This window comes from Watersipora subatra, chromosome 3 (genome assembly GCF_963576615.1).
Source record: "Watersipora subatra chromosome 3, tzWatSuba1.1, whole genome shotgun sequence".
Taxonomy (NCBI): domain Eukaryota; kingdom Metazoa; phylum Bryozoa; class Gymnolaemata; order Cheilostomatida; family Watersiporidae; genus Watersipora; species Watersipora subatra.
Genome location: NC_088710.1, coordinates 71,018,260 through 71,038,884, shown reverse-complemented (window position 1 = coordinate 71,038,884; position 20,625 = coordinate 71,018,260). Strand labels below are relative to the sequence as shown.

The 20,625-nt window shown below is 35.6% G+C and overlaps 1 protein-coding gene across 2 annotated transcripts in view; it reads left to right on the top strand.

The window, feature by feature from the left end:
- Positions 1–20,625, top strand: part of LOC137391237 (neuronal acetylcholine receptor subunit alpha-9-like) — a 30,831-nt gene that overhangs the window by 2,960 nt on the left and 7,246 nt on the right. For both annotated transcript variants that reach the window (XM_068077650.1, XM_068077649.1), the window contains exons 3-8: positions 1,031–1,075; positions 5,578–5,684; positions 6,087–6,270; positions 8,376–8,649; positions 12,097–12,186; positions 12,421–12,539. In XM_068077650.1, coding sequence (XP_067933751.1) covers positions 1,031–1,075; positions 5,578–5,684; positions 6,087–6,270; positions 8,376–8,649; positions 12,097–12,186; positions 12,421–12,539 — 819 coding nt within the window. The remainder of the gene's footprint in view (positions 1–1,030; positions 1,076–5,577; positions 5,685–6,086; positions 6,271–8,375; positions 8,650–12,096; positions 12,187–12,420; positions 12,540–20,625) is intronic.

Genomic DNA, 20,625 nt, shown 5'->3' with positions numbered 1-20,625 from the left:
CATCCTATTAAACCGAATAATTATTATTATAACTAGATATTGTTAGAATCGTTAGAAAAATATCATCGTCATTTCTTTTACTTTCACTGCTTTGGACATCACTTGGAATACCAAAGTACTCATTATAAGTGTCCAAAATGTCAGAGTCCGGTAGAATAGGCAAAAAAGAAACGTTTACTTTTCAGTAGTTCTACGTTAATTACAGAAACCTTCGGCAATTGGACAATGCCATAGACTGGTGAAATGTGCACGTTTTTCTTGTGAAATGCGCATGACTTAATGGTTCTACTCTTTGTCACACAGCCTTATCACTGTTTCGTTGGCCGGTCTTAATTTTGATTAAAAAAAGCTTATCAAGTTTTTATCGCGATTTTAGGCCAAATTAATCTGTCTATTTTTGTATAATCCGATCATATGGGTTAGTTTTAGTATATTGCATCAACATTTCAAAGACTTGGCACCATATTTAAATAGGTTTATATGTGTTTTGTATCATTATTATACTTAAACGGCTCTACACAAAAATGGTTAAATTTTTTGTTGGGATTATTGTACAAGAGTTTGGTAATGGCCGTTTACGGATAATTTTTCGGTAGTTGTGTGGGCATATGCATTTATCATAAAGCTCCCAAACATTTGCTTTGCTCGTGTTTGGTCGTGGAACTATTGACCTATTATACGCTAGTGACCTATTATATGCTAGTGAACTATTATACGCTAGTAACCTATTACGTATAAGCTAGTGTTCTATTATACACTATTGATCTATTGTACGCTGATAATTTATTATGTGCTAGTGACCTATTATATACCAAATATGAGTAGTTTGCCATATACATGTAAATGCCTGTTTCTGCTAGAGTTTTGGGTTAACAATTGAAAGCAGCTTGTCACTGTTAAGATGCTCCTCAGGTCGCCACGAATGCAGTTTTACGATGTTAACCAAGGACACACTACTATTTCACAATGCCATCAACAACTTGCACTATTACTTAAATATTTCTGAACTCATAGTATCTGTTTGTTGTAGAATGAACGAGAAGGGCATATTACCAGCACATTTATCTCTACACTGGTAGGTAATGTTAACAATTGCTGAAATTTGGTTAGCGGGTTGATTTTGGTTGTTTGTTGTGTCAGAATTCTTAGTGTATGCATTTGGTAAAAGAAGTTTAGAGCAAGACAGGTAACTTCATTCTAATATAAAATGGTATTTTTATGGAATAATTTTTAATCATTAGGTATGTTTGTATATGAGTAGTTACTGTAGTGTATGAGTAGTTACTGTAGTGTATTAGTAGTTACTGTAGGTTATGAGTAGTTACTGTAGTGTATGTGTAGTTACTGTAGTGTATGAGTAGTTACTGTAGTGTATGAGTAGTTACTGTAATGTATGTATAGTTACTGTATTGTATGAGTAGTTACTGTAGTGTATTAGTAGTTACTGTAGTGTATGAGTAGTTACTGTAGTGTATTAGTAGTTACTGTAGGTTATGAGTAGTTACTGTAGTGTATGTGTAGTTACTGTAGTGTATGAGTAGTTACTGTAGTGTATGTGTAGTTACTGTATTGTATGAGTAGTTACTGTAGTGTATGAGTAGTTACTGTAGTGTATGAGTAGTTACTGTAATGTATGTATAGTTACTGTATTGTATGAGTAGTTACTGTAGTGTATGTGTAGTTACTGTAGTGTATGAGTAGTTACTGTAGTGTATGAGTAGTTACTGTAATGTATGTATAGTTACTGTATTGTATGAGTAGTTACTGTAGTGTATGAGTAGTTACTGTAGTGTATGAGTAGTTACTGTAGTGTATGAGTAGTTACTGTATTGTATGAGTAGTTACTGTATTGTATGAGTAGTTACTGTAGGGAATGAGTAGTTACTGTAGTGTATGAGTAGTTACTGTATTGTATGAGTAGTTACTGTATTGTATGAGTAGTTACTGTAGGGTATGAGTAGTTACTGTAGTGTATGAGTAGTTACTGTAGTGTATGAGTAGTTACTGTAGTGTATGAGTAGTTATTGTGGTGTATGAGTAGTTACTGTAATGTATGTATAGTTACTGTATTGTATGAGTAGTTACTGTAGTGTATGTGTAGTTACTGTAGTGTATGAGTAGTTACTGTAGGGTATGAGTAGTTACTGTATTGTATGAGTAGTTACTGAAGTGTATGAGTAGTTACTGTAGTGTATGAGTAGTTATTGTGGTGTATGAGTAGTTACTGTAGTGTATGAGTAGTTACTGTAGTGTATGAGTAGTTACTGTAGTGTATGAGTAGTTACTGTAGTGTATTAGTAGTTACTGTAGTGTATGTGTAGTTACTGTATTGTATGAGTAGTTACTGTAGGGTATGAGTAGTTATTGTGGTGTATGAGTAGTTACTGTAATGTATGTATAGTTACTGTATTGTATGAGTAGTTACTGTAGTGTATGTGTAGTTACTGTAGTGTATGAGTAGTTACTGTAGTGTATGAGTAGTTACTGTAATGTATGTATAGTTACTGTATTGTATGAGTAGTTACTGTAGTGTATGTGTAGTTACTGTAGTGTATGAGTAGTTACTGTAGGGTATGAGTAGTTACTGTATTGTATGAGTAGTTACTGAAGTGTATGAGTAGTTACTGTAGTGTATGAGTAGTTATTGTGGTGTATGAGTAGTTACTGTAGTGTATGTGTAGTTACTGTAGTGTATGAGTAGTTACTGTAGTGTATGAGTAGTTACTGTAGTGTATGAGTAGTTACTGTAGTGTATTAGTAGTTACTGTAGTGTATGTGTAGTTACTGTATTGTATGAGTAGTTACTGTAGGGTATGAGTAGTTATTGTGGTGTATGAGTAGTTACTGTAATGTATGTATAGTTACTGTATTGTATGAGTAGTTACTGTAGTGTATGTGTAGTTACTGTAGTGTATGAGTAGTTACTGTAATGTATGTATAGTTACTGTATTGTATGAGTAGTTACTGTAGTGTATGAGTAGTTACTGTAGTGTATGAGTAGTTACTGTAGTGTATGAGTAGTTACTGTATTGTATGAGTAGTTACTGTATTGTATGAGTAGTTACTGTAGTGTATTAGTAGTTACTGTAGTGTATTAGTAGTTACTGTAGTGTATGTGTAGTTACTGTATTGTATGAGTAGTTACTGTAGGGTATGAGTAGTTACTGTAGTGTATGAGTAGTTACTGTAGTGTATGAGTAGTTACTGTAGGGTATGAGTAGTTATTGTGGTGTATGTGTAGTTACTGTAGTGTATGAATATAAATACACCAATAACTCGAATAGAGGTGTTAACACGCTGCCACTTTAAGCTTTCAAACAGTTAGGGTAATTTTTTAAGGTCGTTTGCTGCCTCAGTGGTAGGTAGATTTATTCATCGTTCTCTAAGCTGTCGAATGTTGCCATGAATGATGAACGAAATGTCTGTAGCGCATTAGTTACTCTAGCTGTAATAATATAGCACAGCAATATAGCACAGCAGGTACTAATTGTGAACTGAGAGTGTATCGAAATATAGAGAGGAGACATTTAAATATCTACTGCCTTATTCAACTTAAGAATAAACAGACTTGTACCGACTTTTTATTGACTTTCTATTTTTTATAGACTGCTGACTCAGCAATGTTTTATTTTAGGCCATTAATACCTGGTGTATGTGGTATAGAGTGTATGTAATGTCAAGCATATTAAATGCTGTTATAATATGCGTATCTATGGCCTCATGCTGGCAGACTTCTAACGATACACAAAGTTACTCTATAACTTTACCTTTCCTTTTTCTCTGTTATCACGCCTCCAAGTCAACTCAATATGTCAACAATACTTACTGTAGTTGAGCAATGTTTGCAACCATATCTTTTCGCAGCTACTCAAAATCTTAGACAAACTTTGTTACACATTTCAAGTCAGCTTTAAGGTTTGAATCCCATCATTATGCATAAACTGGCTGTTATACCTTTATACTAGTTTTACAATGATTTCAAATTTTTTGTGTAGAAGTTAGCGGGATATATGTGTGACAAGATAGCTATCGTTGGTTGGGGTGCGCAATAGGCATTTATTTAGCCCAATTCACATCCGTAAACTTGGAGTTTTATTTCTCCATGTCTGTACCAGCATGGTATGATACCAACAAGGTATCATTTGTCGATGACTCATCTATTCGATGACTATCAAATAAAACTTAACAGACATAAAACTTAACAGACGGTTATAAGGCAAGTGTTCAATTGTTATAGCCTGTATTAGGCCATTGCTTTTAATAATGTAGTATAACCACACATTCCCTGAATTAGGATCCATTTTCAATAAATCTTAACTTAGTTATCACGTATCCTCGTGTGTTCCAATCAAAGAAAAACCTAGAAGAATTCTCCTAAAATTGCGAAAGGTGTTTGCAATAATGTTCTTCCCAATTGCTAAGACCCTACGCATAGAGGATCCGGAATGACCTTAGAGATAACCAGTTGAATGGCAACATGCCATGGTACGCGATTTCATGGTACGTGATGTCATGGTACGCGATGTCATGGTACGCGATGTCATGGTACGTGATATCATGGTACACGATGTCATGGTACGTAATGTCATGGTATGTGATGTCATGGTACGCGAAGTCATGGTACGCGATGTCATTGTACGCGATGTCATGGTACATAATGTTATGATACGCGATGTCATGGTACGCGATGTCACGGTAAGCGATTTCATGGTACGTGATGTCATGGTACATAATGTGATGGTACGCGATGTCAATGTATGTGATGTATTCTCACAACTCTTTAGCATTTTGAGATATTTGGAATCGTTTGAAATGAACAGATTCTAAAGCGTAAGAATGTGTTTTGTTGACAGAAAATGGTAAGAACTAAATAAAATGGCACAAGCCTTGGTAGCAAGTTATTACAAACAATAATCAGAAGCTAGAAGCACTATTTAGGCAGTCAAATATTTCATTATCAAGTAGACATACATAGTAATAGAGACTGTAGTAACAGCTGAACACAACTTTCATCTTTCAAGCTTTAGCTTTAATGGCTGCTTTTATTATTTTGTGAAAATATTTGCCTGTTATAATAATTCAATGTAATTTACTAATGGTAAGTTTTAGATAGTACTAGCCGAATGCCCGGTGTTGCACTGTTATTAAAAAACAGCTTATAAACAGTGGCGGGTAATGTAGTTGTTTTTCATTAGCCTGGCACATTGCTAATGACTAATTTGAGTATGCTAGAATTAATATTGCTAAATTTACTAATAAAAGCCGTGAGAGCAAGTTTTAGTGATGTTGTGGAACACAGAATACTACGGTTATTTTAGCCGATATAACGACTCATATCGCCTAATGAATTCATTGTGTCTCCCGTAGCTTAATTAGTAAGATTATCGCCTGATGAAAAGGAGGTCCCGCGATCAAATCTAGCATGAAGTGGATATTGCATTCCTAAATTTTAATAGTATAGTCAGACACACGAATGACGAACTTTTAGATTTATATACACATGTATAGACGTGCTACAATTATTACTGGAGTTAACAACCTATGCGTAGTATTTACATAATTGTTTATATATTCAAGGTCTGGAATGATCCGAGGTTGACATGGAAATTATCGGATGTGCAGATTGACCACCTGCAGGTTCCTGACAGTACCATATGGGTCCCTGACATGGAGCTGTTGAACAGGTAGTATTCTTGAAGCTGCGTTACCAAATAGATATATAATTCAATGTTAACCCTGATGTAGAATTGGTGAACACCTTACCTGGTTTTCACATGTGAAGTTAAAGCTTCAAATTTCGATTTCAAAAAAGACATTTATGTTTGTTATTATTTCCATTGAATCAATTATGGTTTTCAACTGTATAACTATTCATTGTTACAACTGCTACTGAAAACCTAAGCATTTTTGTCAGTTTGAGAAGCTGATGATAGATGGCGGAATATCAAGAAATTTGACAAACAAATTATAACTATTCTTGAATCTTTTCACGCTGGATAGCTTATATGTTCTCCTTTACTATTTACTCTCTCTGTTGTCCATCATTTTTGTCAATTGGGTGTATTCCTAGTTGTTCTTACTGTCAGGTTTAAAGAGTCACTGCATGACTCAGCTATGAAACCCTTTGTCTGGCTGTTTAATACTGGAAAGATCTACTACATACCTCGGAGAACCTACCAGACGCCTTGTGCCTTTGACATGAGTGATTTTCCCTATGACACCCAGCATTGCCAGGTTTACCTTGGATCTTGGTGCTATCTTCAGAACGAGGTTAGCTGCAGCCAACACTGTAATACATCTCTGCAAGTATGTAGGACTAAAGGCTACTGTAATTCGTAGGGGGTAGGTTACCTCATTCATGTAATACGATAAGAGAGCAAGGCTATTTAGGATTTTTTTGTACTCTCAGGTTTGCAAATCTTAGTTGAATACTTTCAGAGACCATTCTTCTGTCTTGGCACTCTTTCTATCATCTATCAGAGCATTCGTTGAAAACATTCGCTTTGTATGGAAATGATGATTACCGTAAAACCTCTAATTGAACGCCACCTCTATTTGAACACCGCTATGGGAGAAGGGTTGAAAAATAGAGCGCCACCCTTTAATTGAATGCCACCTCCATTTGACCACCACTTTCACATTCTTTGATCTTTATGAGCTTATAATAGCAAGTGATTAGTAGAAAAGTGTCCACAAAATCGGATAAGTCATGAATCGTTTGCATCAACAACAATTAATTCTCTCATTGGCCAACTACAAAGCTTTTCATTTTGTTTTTCGTTAAAACTATGAAAGCAACACCATAAAAATAATTAATAATTGTCTCAGGCTAATAGTAGTTCTTTGTTTAACGTGGTCTTGATACTTCGAAGTATATAAAAAGGGGGTTACATTTATGATAATGTACGAGTGACTAGTTTTGGGCAAAAGGTTGTGCTTAACACGCATGTGGCTAAAGTTCATCATTACATGTATTTGTTTGTTGGAGCTTTCAATTTTTAGTTAATTCTAAATTTGAAAACACAGTTTTATTTTGTATCTATATTTAACAATGTTGCTTAAAAGGTCGTTGCACTCATTGATATGTTTGCAACAGTTTCAGCCAAAACTAGCTTTTCAGGAGTTACGAGCGTCAATCAACTGTAAGGTCAGATTACTGCAATGATGCTATCAAATAATGTGCTATAAATCTGCAATTTTATAAGTTATATAATAATTCATCAAATTCTACAAATATATGTTCATGAACAAGTTACATAAACGAACCATATTTATATTACATGCAAAAACAAAAATGAACTTTTTAAAACAAAATTATTTGCATCGTTTGCTCGGATAGCTACTTTCTGATTGTTGCTTTTGATGGGAAGAACATTTTCTGGTTGTCCAATACCTTCCACAATGTCTTCTGACCTCAACTCTTCTTTTGCACTGTTGAACTAGTCGATATAGGCGTTCAAACATTTTTTTTGATCTGAAAAAAAATGTTTGGACGCCTATATCGACTAGCTCAACAGTGCAAAAGAAGAGTTGATCTGAAAACTTTTACGCATTGCACTGAGCACAAATGCCACATGTAACAGTTTTCTTGCTAAACGTAACCTTTGGTCCAAAACTGTAGATCGTTTTTTTATACACATACTTCGAAGTAGAAAGACCACGTTAAAGAAGGAACTACTATTAGCCTGAGACAGTTAATATTATTTCTATGGTGTTCCTTTTAAAGTTTCAACAGAAAAAGCGACAAGCTTTGGTGTTGGACGACAAGAGAATTAATTATTACTGATGTAAACGATTCATTATCAATAAGACTTGGTGGACACTTTTCTACTGATCACTTGATGCTATGGGTTCATAGAGATCAAAGATTGTCAAAGTGGCGGTCAAATGGAGGTGGCGTTCAAATAGACGATGGCGCTCTATTTTTCAAACCTTCTCTCATAGTGGTGGTCAAATAGAGGGGGACGTTCAATTAAAGGTTTTACGGTAGCCTTCATCGTCATGACATACACAGGAAAAAAAGAACACAATTTTTATTAAGTAATTGTGATGCATAAAATATTTAGCATGTTTTAAGAATCTATGTTATCTTGTTGTTCTACTAGAAAGGCTAGCTCTAACTGTAATCATTGAACTTGAAGAAAAATTAATGTTCCAAGGTGCCATTTTAAACGAAATGGACAAATACAAATGGGATGGTTAAAGAAAGAGAACGACTCCTGCCTAGCTTTTGAAGAAAAAGCAGGAAATTAGGTTTTATGATTGTGCTGGTTATAACACCTCATTTTCAGTCCTGACGTGTCCATAGTTGCATATTTACCTTATTTACCTGTACGGATGGCTATCGACTTACTGAAGCTATTTTGTGCTCGCAGGTGGATTTCAACCTGATAGATGATGGCATTATGTTTGACCCTTATAATATCTCCACACACTCTGATTTCACGATCATAAACCTCACTGTTGCCAAGCATGAGGAACTTTATGGAGACGGATCGATACCATTTGTAGAGCTCATTGTTAATATTACTCTCGAACGAAAGACTACTTTCTTCTATTACGTGTACTTGCTGCCAATAGACATTCTTCTTATCTCTATACCGTTCATACACTGCCTGCCAGCGCGTAGTCCCAGCAAGTTAATTATCTGTAAGTTATAGATTTACCAAGGCTCATGTTTACTGCCATGATTTTTAATTAAATGTTGACTTGCAACAAAATTCACATTACAGTTATTTGATATGAAAAGATTTACCATGTCTTACTCTGTTGTGTTGTAGGTGCAAAATATGTGAAAATGTGATTACAAGCTCTTAAAAGCTCAAAAACGAACAGTTAATCGCAGCCACAGGAGACCGCCGCAGTTTGGATTCTCTTTCCAAAACGGCTTAAATGTGACGTAGCTGTGGTAGATGGTTTCTGTTTACACTTTCATGCAACCTTATTTGTCGAAATATTTTCACAAATATACTTCACGCCTTCAATAAAATTATGTCTATTGTTCTTACGCGTCTATTTTATCGTCATTGTAATGCTGTCACTTTTAGCACTGATATCTTATAACTTACCGTAAAAAATCGTTAAACTTTTTAACCTTAGTTGAAGGAGTACATATCATTGTCTGATAATCATGATGAGCCTGTTGGTCACTTGTGATAATCGGAAAGTGCTGCAGAAATTATTTGCGAAGTATTGGGTCCCATGATCAGATTACGACTTGCCGATTAGACCAAACCGAAACAAAACTGTAAAGTAGCGAGCATCTATATTTGATACGGGGTCTTCGGTAAAACCCGAAGTGTTTGTCATAAACTATTGCTACGATAAGTTTTATATTGAGCTTTTTATTGGCCTTCCAATTCACGTGAGAACACCACGTGACAAGACAATAAATAAATTTCATGACTACGTCAGAGAAATAAAGAGATTCCAATCTACGACGGCTTTTCGTTTTTGAGCTTTTAAGAGCTTATAATCACATTTCCACATATGTGGCACCTACAGCACAACAGAGTAAGACATGGTGAATCTTTTGATACCAAATAACTGTAATGTGAATTTTGTTGCAAGTCAACCTTTAAAGCACATAACTTACATAATTTTTTTATTATATATTTCAATACATCAGAGTTTTGGCATTCGAATGAGCCTATATTCAATACACAAAGAATAATAGAACTATGAAAAATAGGGTGTCAAAAGTACGTCCTGCAAAAAAACACTTGGTTCAGGTTCTCAAAATGTGATATCACAATTATTATTTAGCCATAGGTAGTCGATCCCTTTCGCTACTATTGAGGCTGCGCTTTTCTGTGACAATCGGTGCTGTTAAACCAAGAGAGCGCTTATAATAAACTAGGATTCTAGATAATCAACAATGCTCGGGAATCAACAATGCCCGACCAATACAAACACATGTTCTGGGCTAATTAATTATGCTTCAATAAATGTACTGTCGTTGATAAAGGTAATGAAATCACATCGATTAAATTGTGACCTGCGCTTGCGTGGCCTTAGGACTACATGTCAATCGCACTTTCGCGAGATCACGCAATGCTTGAAACTAATTAGTCTCAGTCGCGACCCTCAACATCACAATAAATTGAGAGGGCTAGTGCATAATATCATCGGGAAAACATAGTATGGTGCTTGAAAATCTGAATTATTTATCATAGAAATAATCTGTACATGGAGAACTAATGACACTGATTCCTTTGTCATCTTCATTGGTTCTCTGGAGTTGTCCTTTCTTCGCCTGACACTAGCGTCATTATCGTAGTTGATAAATATAAGCGGTAAGCAATAAAATAGGCGGTAAGAACACACAACACAGCATAAGAAAATTGTGACGTCACAATTTCCGAGCCTATGCCGGTAAACATTTTTGCGGTAGAGCTCTGGGGAAATCCTATAAACACCAACCAATGTCTGTCTCACCATGGCAAACAATAGCTCATTCGAAAGCCAAGACTCTGATGTATTGAAATATACAATAAAAAAATTATGTAATTTATGTGCTTTAAGGCACATGAAATGCCTAAAATTCCTAAAAATCAACTGATCAACGGGATGACATGAAATGCTCTACAAAGAATGCCAAATATTTTTATGCAATGAATGAACCATCTAACTTTTTCTTATGTTCACCTCAACTTTAGAATTTTCCGACATGCTTATATAATTGACTCCACAGCTTGAGTAATTTCTCACAAACCACCTATAAAGTTTCTCAAAGCTAAATGAATATGACAATACTGGTGAAAGAAAAATGTAAGAACAAAAAATAAATCATATATAAATGTTAGTTTAGCTGTTGGCTAGTACGAGTTAGAGCAAGCTGTGTCTTCTATCGGTACACCTTCCATCTGTACGCCTTCTATCTGTACGCCTTCTATCTGTACGCCTTCTATCTGTAGGCCTTCTATCTGTACCCCTTCTATCCGTACACCTTCTATCCGTACGCCTTCTATCCGTACGCCTTTTATCCGTACGCCTTCTATCTGTACGCCTTCTATCCGTACGCTTTCTATCTGTACGCCTTATATCTGTACGCCTTCTATCTGTACGCCTTCTATCTGTACGCCTTCTATCTACACGCCTTCTATCTGTACGCCTTCTATTTGTATGGCCACCTCTACCTCTAAGCTTTTCTATAGCCAAATCTGCTATTCCGTTTTCGTATCCGTGCAGTAAAGTAACGACAAAGACCTCTAATTTATTATCAGCACCTTGTTAGTTTAGTTCTTTACATATAGTTTAGCTTCAACATTTAGTTCTGACAGTTTTTATAATGCAGTTGGTTTAACGCTGATGTTTTAATGTATACTAACTGAAGTATTTATTTATCATTTTGTTTGTGGTCTCCGAAGGTTCTGAGATAAATTAAACGAAATATCTTTTGGAGAACATTTACTTTAACTTACGACAGTTTTGAGATTAAAAATAAGTCTCCGAAAACATTTACTTCATATGTAGAGGTTTTATTGGAACTTCTATTTCCTTCATTATTGACAAATCAGAGCTTATCAGTGGTCAATGATGCAATAAAACATACGCCTATATTCTATATTCTCTATATTCTATAAACTGCACTATATTCTTTACTGGCAACTGGCAAGGATATTTATTTAGATTTTATTCTTCTTCTAGCCTCTGATATTGCAGAGATAATTTTAGCCAGTTGTGTACCACTACTTGTAGCAGAGATAACCAAACTGTTGTTGATAATATAGAACACTGTAATAATTCACAGGGTTTGTATCGGTGCAGAAGGTCAAAGCATAAGCTAGAGCATTACGATGAAAATTTGTTTAATTTGAGGAAAATATTGCAAAAAAGTTTGTTTGGTAACCAATGTGCTGCCCAATCCTTAACCAATCGACTACAAGAGATGCTGACCACCTAGAATAAGATAAAAACATGCTACTCATGCTGAACCCTTAAGAGTCTACCATTATTTGTAGTTGCATTTCTCGTACATGGATTTTTTGTTTCTTGCAATTGCTTTTTTCTATATTTTATTCACAAAAGGTAGCGTTTGAATTTTTATCAGCAAGAAGACATGTGACGAAATACATACAACACTCTATTTGGCAGTTGCGGTTGTTCTCCTTGGAATGATTATGATGCTCAACTCCTTGGCTCAGTTTATGCCTGCCTTTTCGTCTTCGAGAACCCCAAAGATCTGTGAGTACTACGAGCACTGCTGAATCCAACACTCTCTCTATGTCTTCTCTTTGCTTTAAGCATTACATACATGTTTATGTTGTATATACGAATGTTATGTGCTGCCTTGATTTAGTTGAGAATTTGTACAGTCTGTGTGTGTAGTATTTGTACAGTCCGTGTGTGAAGTATTTGTACAGTCTGTGTGAAGTATTTGTACAGTCTGTGTTTAATAAGAAGACGTTGTTATTGTAGTGCAGTACTACCTCTCTTGTTGCCTCTGTATGATGTCAAGTGCAGTCACCAGCTGTCTCACCCTGTCTATAGCCAACACAAATGTGAGGACTAAAAGGGTGCCACGCGTCTTGCGTAAGGTGGGTACTTATTTTCTTCCCTGCGTAACTTCCTAGTACTGTTCACCAGTAAAATCCTTTAACCCTTTTAAACCCATTGTAGCATATATGCTACATGTACTTTGAACCCCTACTGCTCTTTGCTAGTTGGTAATCCATTTGCTTTACTGGCATGAAAGCCCAATGTTGTCCATGTGCTACACAGTTTATGTGAAATATGATTGGACACTGCAGTCATGTGACCAATATCCGCCATTTTGAAAAGCAACTGTGACATGTGGTCAGACTGAGGAAAAAAGGGCTTTTTTCTGAGTGAATTTTCACCCTAAAAAGGTATGTAATCATATATATTTTGTTTTATTTGTGAAATAGACCTTCTATTTAACAAATGTTTATTGCAGTTTTAGAGATATTTTATACCAGAAGTACAGATTATATCACCTCATTTTCATGTTGCACCGGTGCTACATTGGGCTATTAGCAGCACATGATGATGGAGTTCCTCCAGCATAGTGCATATGTGCATATGATTGGCATAGCAACTAAATATACATCTTAGTAAAATAGTGAGATAATTGTACATAAAACTTATAATGATGAATAGTACTAATCATAATAAATAAAAGTAGTGATCATAATAATAGAATTTTTGGTAATACTTTTGTATATATATATAGTAAATTTAGGGTATGTATAGAGTAAATTTGTTTTACATCAAAATTTCAGTAGGAAGAATAACAATTATAATAGCTATATAGACATTAATTATTAATATTGAATTTTTGTAAGAAACTTTCTTCTTTACAATTTATAAATCAATTGCATGAATCAAAAGAGACTACTGACATGTCTAAAAACTTGGTATAAAATAACCATAAATTTTGAATTTTTCACTCATTGTTCCATTTTTAGCTTTATGGGGCCATGTCTCAACGAATATTAGCTGAAGATTTGATCAACAGGATAAACTGCGAGCAGAGTGAAGACGAACTAGAAGATATTGATGACAGTGATGAGGATGAAAACTACGAGACACCTCAAATTGAAGTGAGACATCGCAAATCTCAAGCTGTACAAACAAAAAACACAGGGTGTTCACATTCTATTTCTTCATTGAGAATCTGTTATTCTGCAGTTGTATACCCCTGTGGCAATAATTCTACCAAAATATGTCATTACTTCTATTGAAAAATGCTTGTATCTCATTCCAGGAACCACAGATGGAGACTGAGGATGACGAAGATGACATACCTTTAGTAAACTTTGCCAGAACTTCAACATCAAGCTGCAACCCAAGATGGCGAAAAAGAAAATTTACATCACCCAATTCAGTTTTTCTAGGTGCTACACCACAGCCCCCTGTAAGCGCAAAAATCGACACACCCTATGAATATTTTCGACGGTTTACTCCAGACAGCATGTTCAACAATATTGTGAGCAATACCAATTTATACAGCACACAGAAGTGTGGAAAACCAATCAACATTAGCAACAAAGAACTTGAACAGGTAATTGGAATGTACTTTCATATGGGTCTAGTGAAGATGAATTCTGTCCGGCAATATTGGGAAACGGAAACATTTTATCCTCCTGTAGCGAGTGTGATGAGCAGAAATCGGTTTCAGGAAATACTAGCCACCTTGCATTTTGTCAACAACCTTGCAGTGACTGAGGATGACAAGAAAGATAAATTGTGGAAGCTGCGACCTTTTCTTGATCAAATGAAAGAATGTTGTCTGAAACTAACACCTACAGAATTTGTCTGCATTGATGAGATGATGTGCCAGTTCCGTGGCAAAACGAGCCAAATTCGGCAATATCTGAAAGGTAAACCACATCCTTGGGGATTCAAAATCTGGGCACGAACTGATCCGAGCGGAATTCTATATGACTTTGAGGTATATCAAAGTGGCACCGGAGTTCGGACAGAGCATGGTCAAGGCACGGATGTTGTTTTGAAGCTGACATCATCACTTCCTGTCAATGCCAACTACAAGGTTTATGCGGATAATTTTTTTACCAGCATTCCACTACTGAAGAAGCTAAAGGAAAGAGGTATGTTCTACACCGGAACGGTTAGAAAAAACAGACTAGCTGGCTGTCCACTTCTTGAAGACAAAGAACTGAAAACAAAAGGTCGTGGTGCACTGGATTACAGCGTTGAAGAAAACTTTCAAATTGCTGCTGTGAAATGGGAAGACAACAAATCAGTAACAATGCTGTCATCTCTCACAGGTGCACACCCAGTTTTAGAAGCAGAGAGATGGGATAAACAAGAAAAGTCATATGTCAAGATTCCCATGCCATCAGTAGTTGGAGATTATAACAAAAAAATGGGTGGAGTAGACCTTTTGGATTCGTTTTTGGCATCATTCAGGTTCAAGATGCGATCACGCAGATGGTACCTCTATCTCTTCTGGCATTTCATGATGGTAGCCTTAATAAATAGTTGGAATGTCTACAGAAAAGATTTTCAGTTGTTGAAACTACCCAAAAAGGAGATGCTAAGTCGTCGTCGATTTCAGGTATTGTAGAAGCTACATACACAATCAACACTGTCTGACATATTGTGCTACACAAAGTTTGTGATTTCTATACAGGTTGATGTCTTTTTTTAGTCATATCTTGCCTCAACACTAATAAAAGTCAACAGTCAGCCAAAGAGAGGACGTCCCTTGAATGCAAGTTCCAGTCCAGCATCACCTGCGCAACCACAAAAAAAGAGGCGTCATGCTCCAACAGATGATGTACGAAAAGATGGTTTAGCTCATTGGCCATCCAAAATTGATAAAAGAGGCAGATGTCAACTTTGTGAGACAAATTTCACAAACACCATATGCACCAAATGTGATGTGAGATTGTGTTTCAATGAAAGCCGAAATTGCTTCATGGACTTGCATAAATAGTTCTAGTGATATTCATATAAAAACATTTTTTTTGTGCTTCTACAAATTCGTGAACCCATAAATATTTGTGTGCTGCATCATTCATTTATTATCTTTCAGTTTAGTACTATCATTTTTGTAATTTGAGCAATAAAAGTTTGAACAGATATTATGCCCAATGCATATACTGCTATGCTGCTTTATGCCCAATGTTGCGTATATGCAACATTTTGAAAAATAAATCCAGGTTGCTATGATGGTGAAATTTTTATGTATATGTGTTCAGTGCATGGTATAAAATTAAATAATGCAAGAAAAAAAAATTTAGCATTGGGATTTATACTTGTGGGTTTAAGAGGGTTAAAGGAGACAAACGTTTTAACAACTTGGTAAATAATAACTTCATGCTTGGATATACAGTGGACCCTCACCTACGACATTAATTTGTTGCGGTGTTGGCATCGGTAAGGCGACAATGTCGTATAGAAAGGTATAGAAATCCATGGTAATTATTTAATGAAAACACCCTCTGACAAAAATCATCAAAATTGTATATCCGCACTGTACATATTAAAAATTAATAACGAAATAGCATATTAACCTTAGTAACTATAGTTACCTACAGTAACAATAGTATATTTATTGGTTATGATCTGCACTAAAATGTAACATTAGCATGTACAGTGTGTACCTTTGGAGCTTCTACCTTTGAGACAGACGTATAACGTAAATGTTGAATTTAACTTACAGTAAATTCCAGCGTGTAAGACGCCCTGGCGTGTAAGTCGAGGTCTAAAGTTTGGTTTAAAAATCCTGGTTTTGACACATACCTGCCATAGGCGTCGACCCCCCTTTTCTGACTCAAATTGTCTGATCGCTAGTAGTTCAGTCAGCATCAGAGGCGGACGATACATAGCTGAAGAAATGCCATTAAAAAACGCCATCAGCAAAAATGCTCATGTTTTTTTGTGCTGTCAGCAATTAATAAAAGAACGAGAAACGACAGTTCTAGTGAACACCACAGGGCACGAAAAACAATACTTTACCATCTCGTTTGCCCGCCTCGTTACTAGAATGAACCTGCCACCTTCGATAGTATGTACGTTTTTAACAGAAAAATCATACTGCAAGACAGATTTCTGTTAGGAATGGTGCTTCATGTACAAAGATGGATGTATGGGTGATAGTGGGTGTGATAAATGAGTTGCTGAAGTGTGGGTTTGTAGGCAGATACTACAACAAAAAGCATTAAATTCTAAAAAAAACACGTTATTCCAGAAGAGAATTCTATCGATGAAAATTTGAATTGTGAAGAACGGGACTTTGTTTGATGAATATCACGTTAAGTAGGATTACTAGTATTTTACTATTTTATAAATAAATATCTATATGTCATATTATGTAATTTTTATTTGCGATAGTTTTTGAAGCTGAGCTTTACTAGCATTCTTGTCATGAAAAATGTGACCTCCGTATCAGTCGAGGATGAATTTTTAAAGGTTGACTTGCAACAAAATTCACATTACAGTTATTTGATATCAAAAAATTTACCATGTCTTACTCTGTTGTGTTGTAGGTGCAAAATATATGGGAATGTGATTACAAGCTCTTAAAAGCTAAAAAACGAACAGTTAATCGCAGCCATCACGAAAACGCCGTAGTTTGTAATCCTTTTATTTCGATGACGTGCTCAACTCGACGTGGTTATTGTTTTGTCACGTGATGTTGTCACGTAAAATGAAAGATCAACAAAAGGCTCAATATAAAATGTTTCGTAGCACTAGTTTATGGCAAACACTTCGGGTTCTACCGGAAAGCCTTCATCAAATTTAGATGCTCACTACTTTGTAGTTTCGCTTCAGTTTAGTCTAAGCATCTAGTCGTAATCTGATCATGTGACCCATACTTTCTGCCAAATAGCACAAACAATTTTTGCAGCATTTTTCGACTATCACAGGTGACCAACAGGTTTGTCATGTTTATTAGAGGATGATATGCACTCCTTTGAGCTAAGGTTAAAAAATAAAACGAATTTTACAGTAGGTTTTGAGATATCAGTGCTCCAAGTGACAGCATTACAATGATGATTAAATAGACACGTAAGAACAATAGACATGGTTTTATTGAATGCGCGAAGTATATTTGTGAAAATATTTCAACGAATGAGGTTGCATGAAAGTGTAAACAGAAGCCATCGTGTTCAACTACATCCCATTTGAACCGTTTTTGTGATGGCTGCGATTAACTGTTCGTTTTTTAGCTTTTAAGAGCTTGTTATCACATTTCCACATATTTTTCACCTACAACACAGCAGAGTAAGCCATGGTGAATCTTTTGAAACCAAATAACTAATGTGAATTTTGTTGCAAGTTAACCTTTAAAGGTTGACTTGCAACAAAATTCACATTACAGTTATTTGGTATCAAAAGATTCACTTTGTCTTACTCTGCTGTGTTGTAGGTGCATTGCAGCCATCGCAAAACTGTCGTAGATTAGAATCCCTTTCCAAAACGGCTCAAATGGGATGTAATTGAACAAAATGGCTTCTGTTTACATCTTCACGCAACCTCATTTGTCGAAATATTTTCACAAATAAACTTCATGCATTCAATAAAATCATGTCTATTGTCCTTACGCGTCTGTTCCATTATTATTGTAATGCTGTCACTTTGAGCAGTGATATGTCAAAACCTACTGTAAAAGTTCGTTTTATTTTTTAACGTTAGCTCGAAGGAGTGCATATCATCCTCTGATAAACATGAGGAGCTTGTTGGTCACCTGTGATAGTAAATAAATCCTGCAGAAATTATTCGCGCTGTTTGGCAGGAAGTATGGGTCACATAATCAGATTACGATTAGACGAAGCCGAAACTGTAAACTAGCGGGCATCTATATTTGGTAAGGGCTCTTCGGTAAAACCCGCAGTGTTTGTTGTAAACTAGTGCTACGAAACGTTTTATATTGAGCCTTTTATTGGCCTTTCAATTCACGTGATAACATCACCTGTCAAAACAATAACCAAATCGTTTGACTACGACAGAGAAATAAATTGATTCCAATCTACAGTGGTTTCGTGATGGCTGCGATTAACCGTTTGTTTTTGAGCTTTTAAGAGCTTTTAATCACATTCCCACATATTTTCCACCTATAACACAGCAGAGTAAAACATGGTGAATCTTGTGATACCAAAAAACTGTAATGTGAATTTTGTTGCAAGTCAACCTTTAAGCTGGAAATTTGGTGTCGAATTTTCGATTTACACACCAGAATTTACGGTGAATGAATTTAGCTTACTAAACAAACAAATACAGCCAAGTTTTATGTATTTTACTAAGCTAAACCTTAATTTGGTCATCGTCTTAATCTTTATTGCACGTTTGTGGTTTCGTTGTCTCCAAGACTTATAACGAATAATGCTGAACTGAGAGAGCGAGGATTGAATGCTGTGCTGAGAAACTGGCCAAGGATTGCTACATATGGAAAGAGCAAACGAGTCCAAGACCAATTTTGTCAAGACGGAAATTGTATTGGGCAGTGCCCGATCCGTGGATGATTTTAGACCAATTTTCAATTTGAGTAGCCAATGAAATCATTCTTCACCGCAAATCACACATTGTCGTTTAAAGTTAACGCCATATTTGTTTTGGTATTTGTGCATGTTTTTTTGTCACGGCTTCAAACGCAAGTAATAATTCTGTAATGATCAACAGAATTATTACTCTCATTCAGTTATTATAGGGATGGAATAATAATTGAAGCAGATGATGTAGCAAAAGATCGTCATTTCTTTAATTATCCCATTAGTAGATCGTCTTCCCTATTATTAATTTATTAGTGATAAACTGGGCAGTGCAAAATAATCAATAAACTTCATAAAATGTCCACAAGAAACGGCTTAGGAAACAGTCAAAAAGATGTACGGTAAGTCTTGTCTCACTAAAATATATATCAGGTAAAGTTATCTGACCCTGCAAACAAAAATGGCTAAATTGACCACTCTCGGCCCAAACTCATCTTGGTATGAATGAAAAATTTTCAGGACACTAACTCCCATAAAATCGTTAATAAATCGGCCACAAAAACTCAGCATACCGACAGGTGTGAATGCAGCTTAAACTTTCAGCGTTTCTATATAGCCTTTACCCAAAGAAATCTAAAATTGGTGAGCTCGGGGATTTACTCTTTCCAGTAAGAAACATACAAAAAATACAAAGGCTGTGCTAGATCGCAGTTCTGTAGCTTTTCAAGCAAAAATGCCAGACTGTCACTCGGTGTCAACCTTTGCGAGCAAAAAACTTGGTTGCTAAGCTTATTCTATAAGAGAAGGCAACGTAAATAATCCATTCCAGGAACGTTTACGTTATACTAACAGTAAATACATGTGAGTTGACTAATCTATTCCAAGACATTTTCAAACTCACCCCTTTAGCCATTAAAAAAAAACTTGACTCAACTTTTTAATTTCTTGGTTGTATCGTAACTGTAATGTTATTATTTCGCATTGACAACTTGTCTTCTTTTTCTGATCAGTATCACTGGTTTTATAGACTATGAATACGGTAATTTATAATAAGTTGATGAGAAACACGCATCTTCGACGTCCATTTTCGACAATTTGTTTATTTTTTCTAGATGGCAAAGTCTATTCTGCAAAGTAAAACTAATAACAAATATTTTATAGTGTGCGTCTACAATAAAGCAAAACACAAATATATTTTACTATAAAAAGAGCGGTGTTTACCTGTTCGTCGTCTATCTGTATCCAGGGGTCAAGGTTAGGATAAAAGATAATTTTTGGTGATACTCCCAACTCATGACAGTAAGATTGGTAAACTAGCGCTGTAACACCTGCACCAATTGATTGCCTTTAGATATTTATTAACAATTGCGAAGCTACCTATTCTCTGTTTTTTCGACGAACTAAAATGTCATGGAAGTTGTATATTTAATAGATGTAACACCACTCATACGTCGCTTTTTTTTCTCACAAGCTCAGCGAAATATGATACCAATTTCAGAAGTTGCCCTTACTTGAGACTTTACGTTATATGAAATTTTTTACGTAGTACTAAGCAAAAACTTTGCATAATTATTTTACGTTATCTGGAATTTACCTTATAGGGGTATATGTTATAGGAACGTCTATTGTAGTGGTTTTTTTAGAGCCAAGGTTGTTGACGCTGTATTCTCGGGACCTAGAATACAGTTTTTTTTTCAGGCCA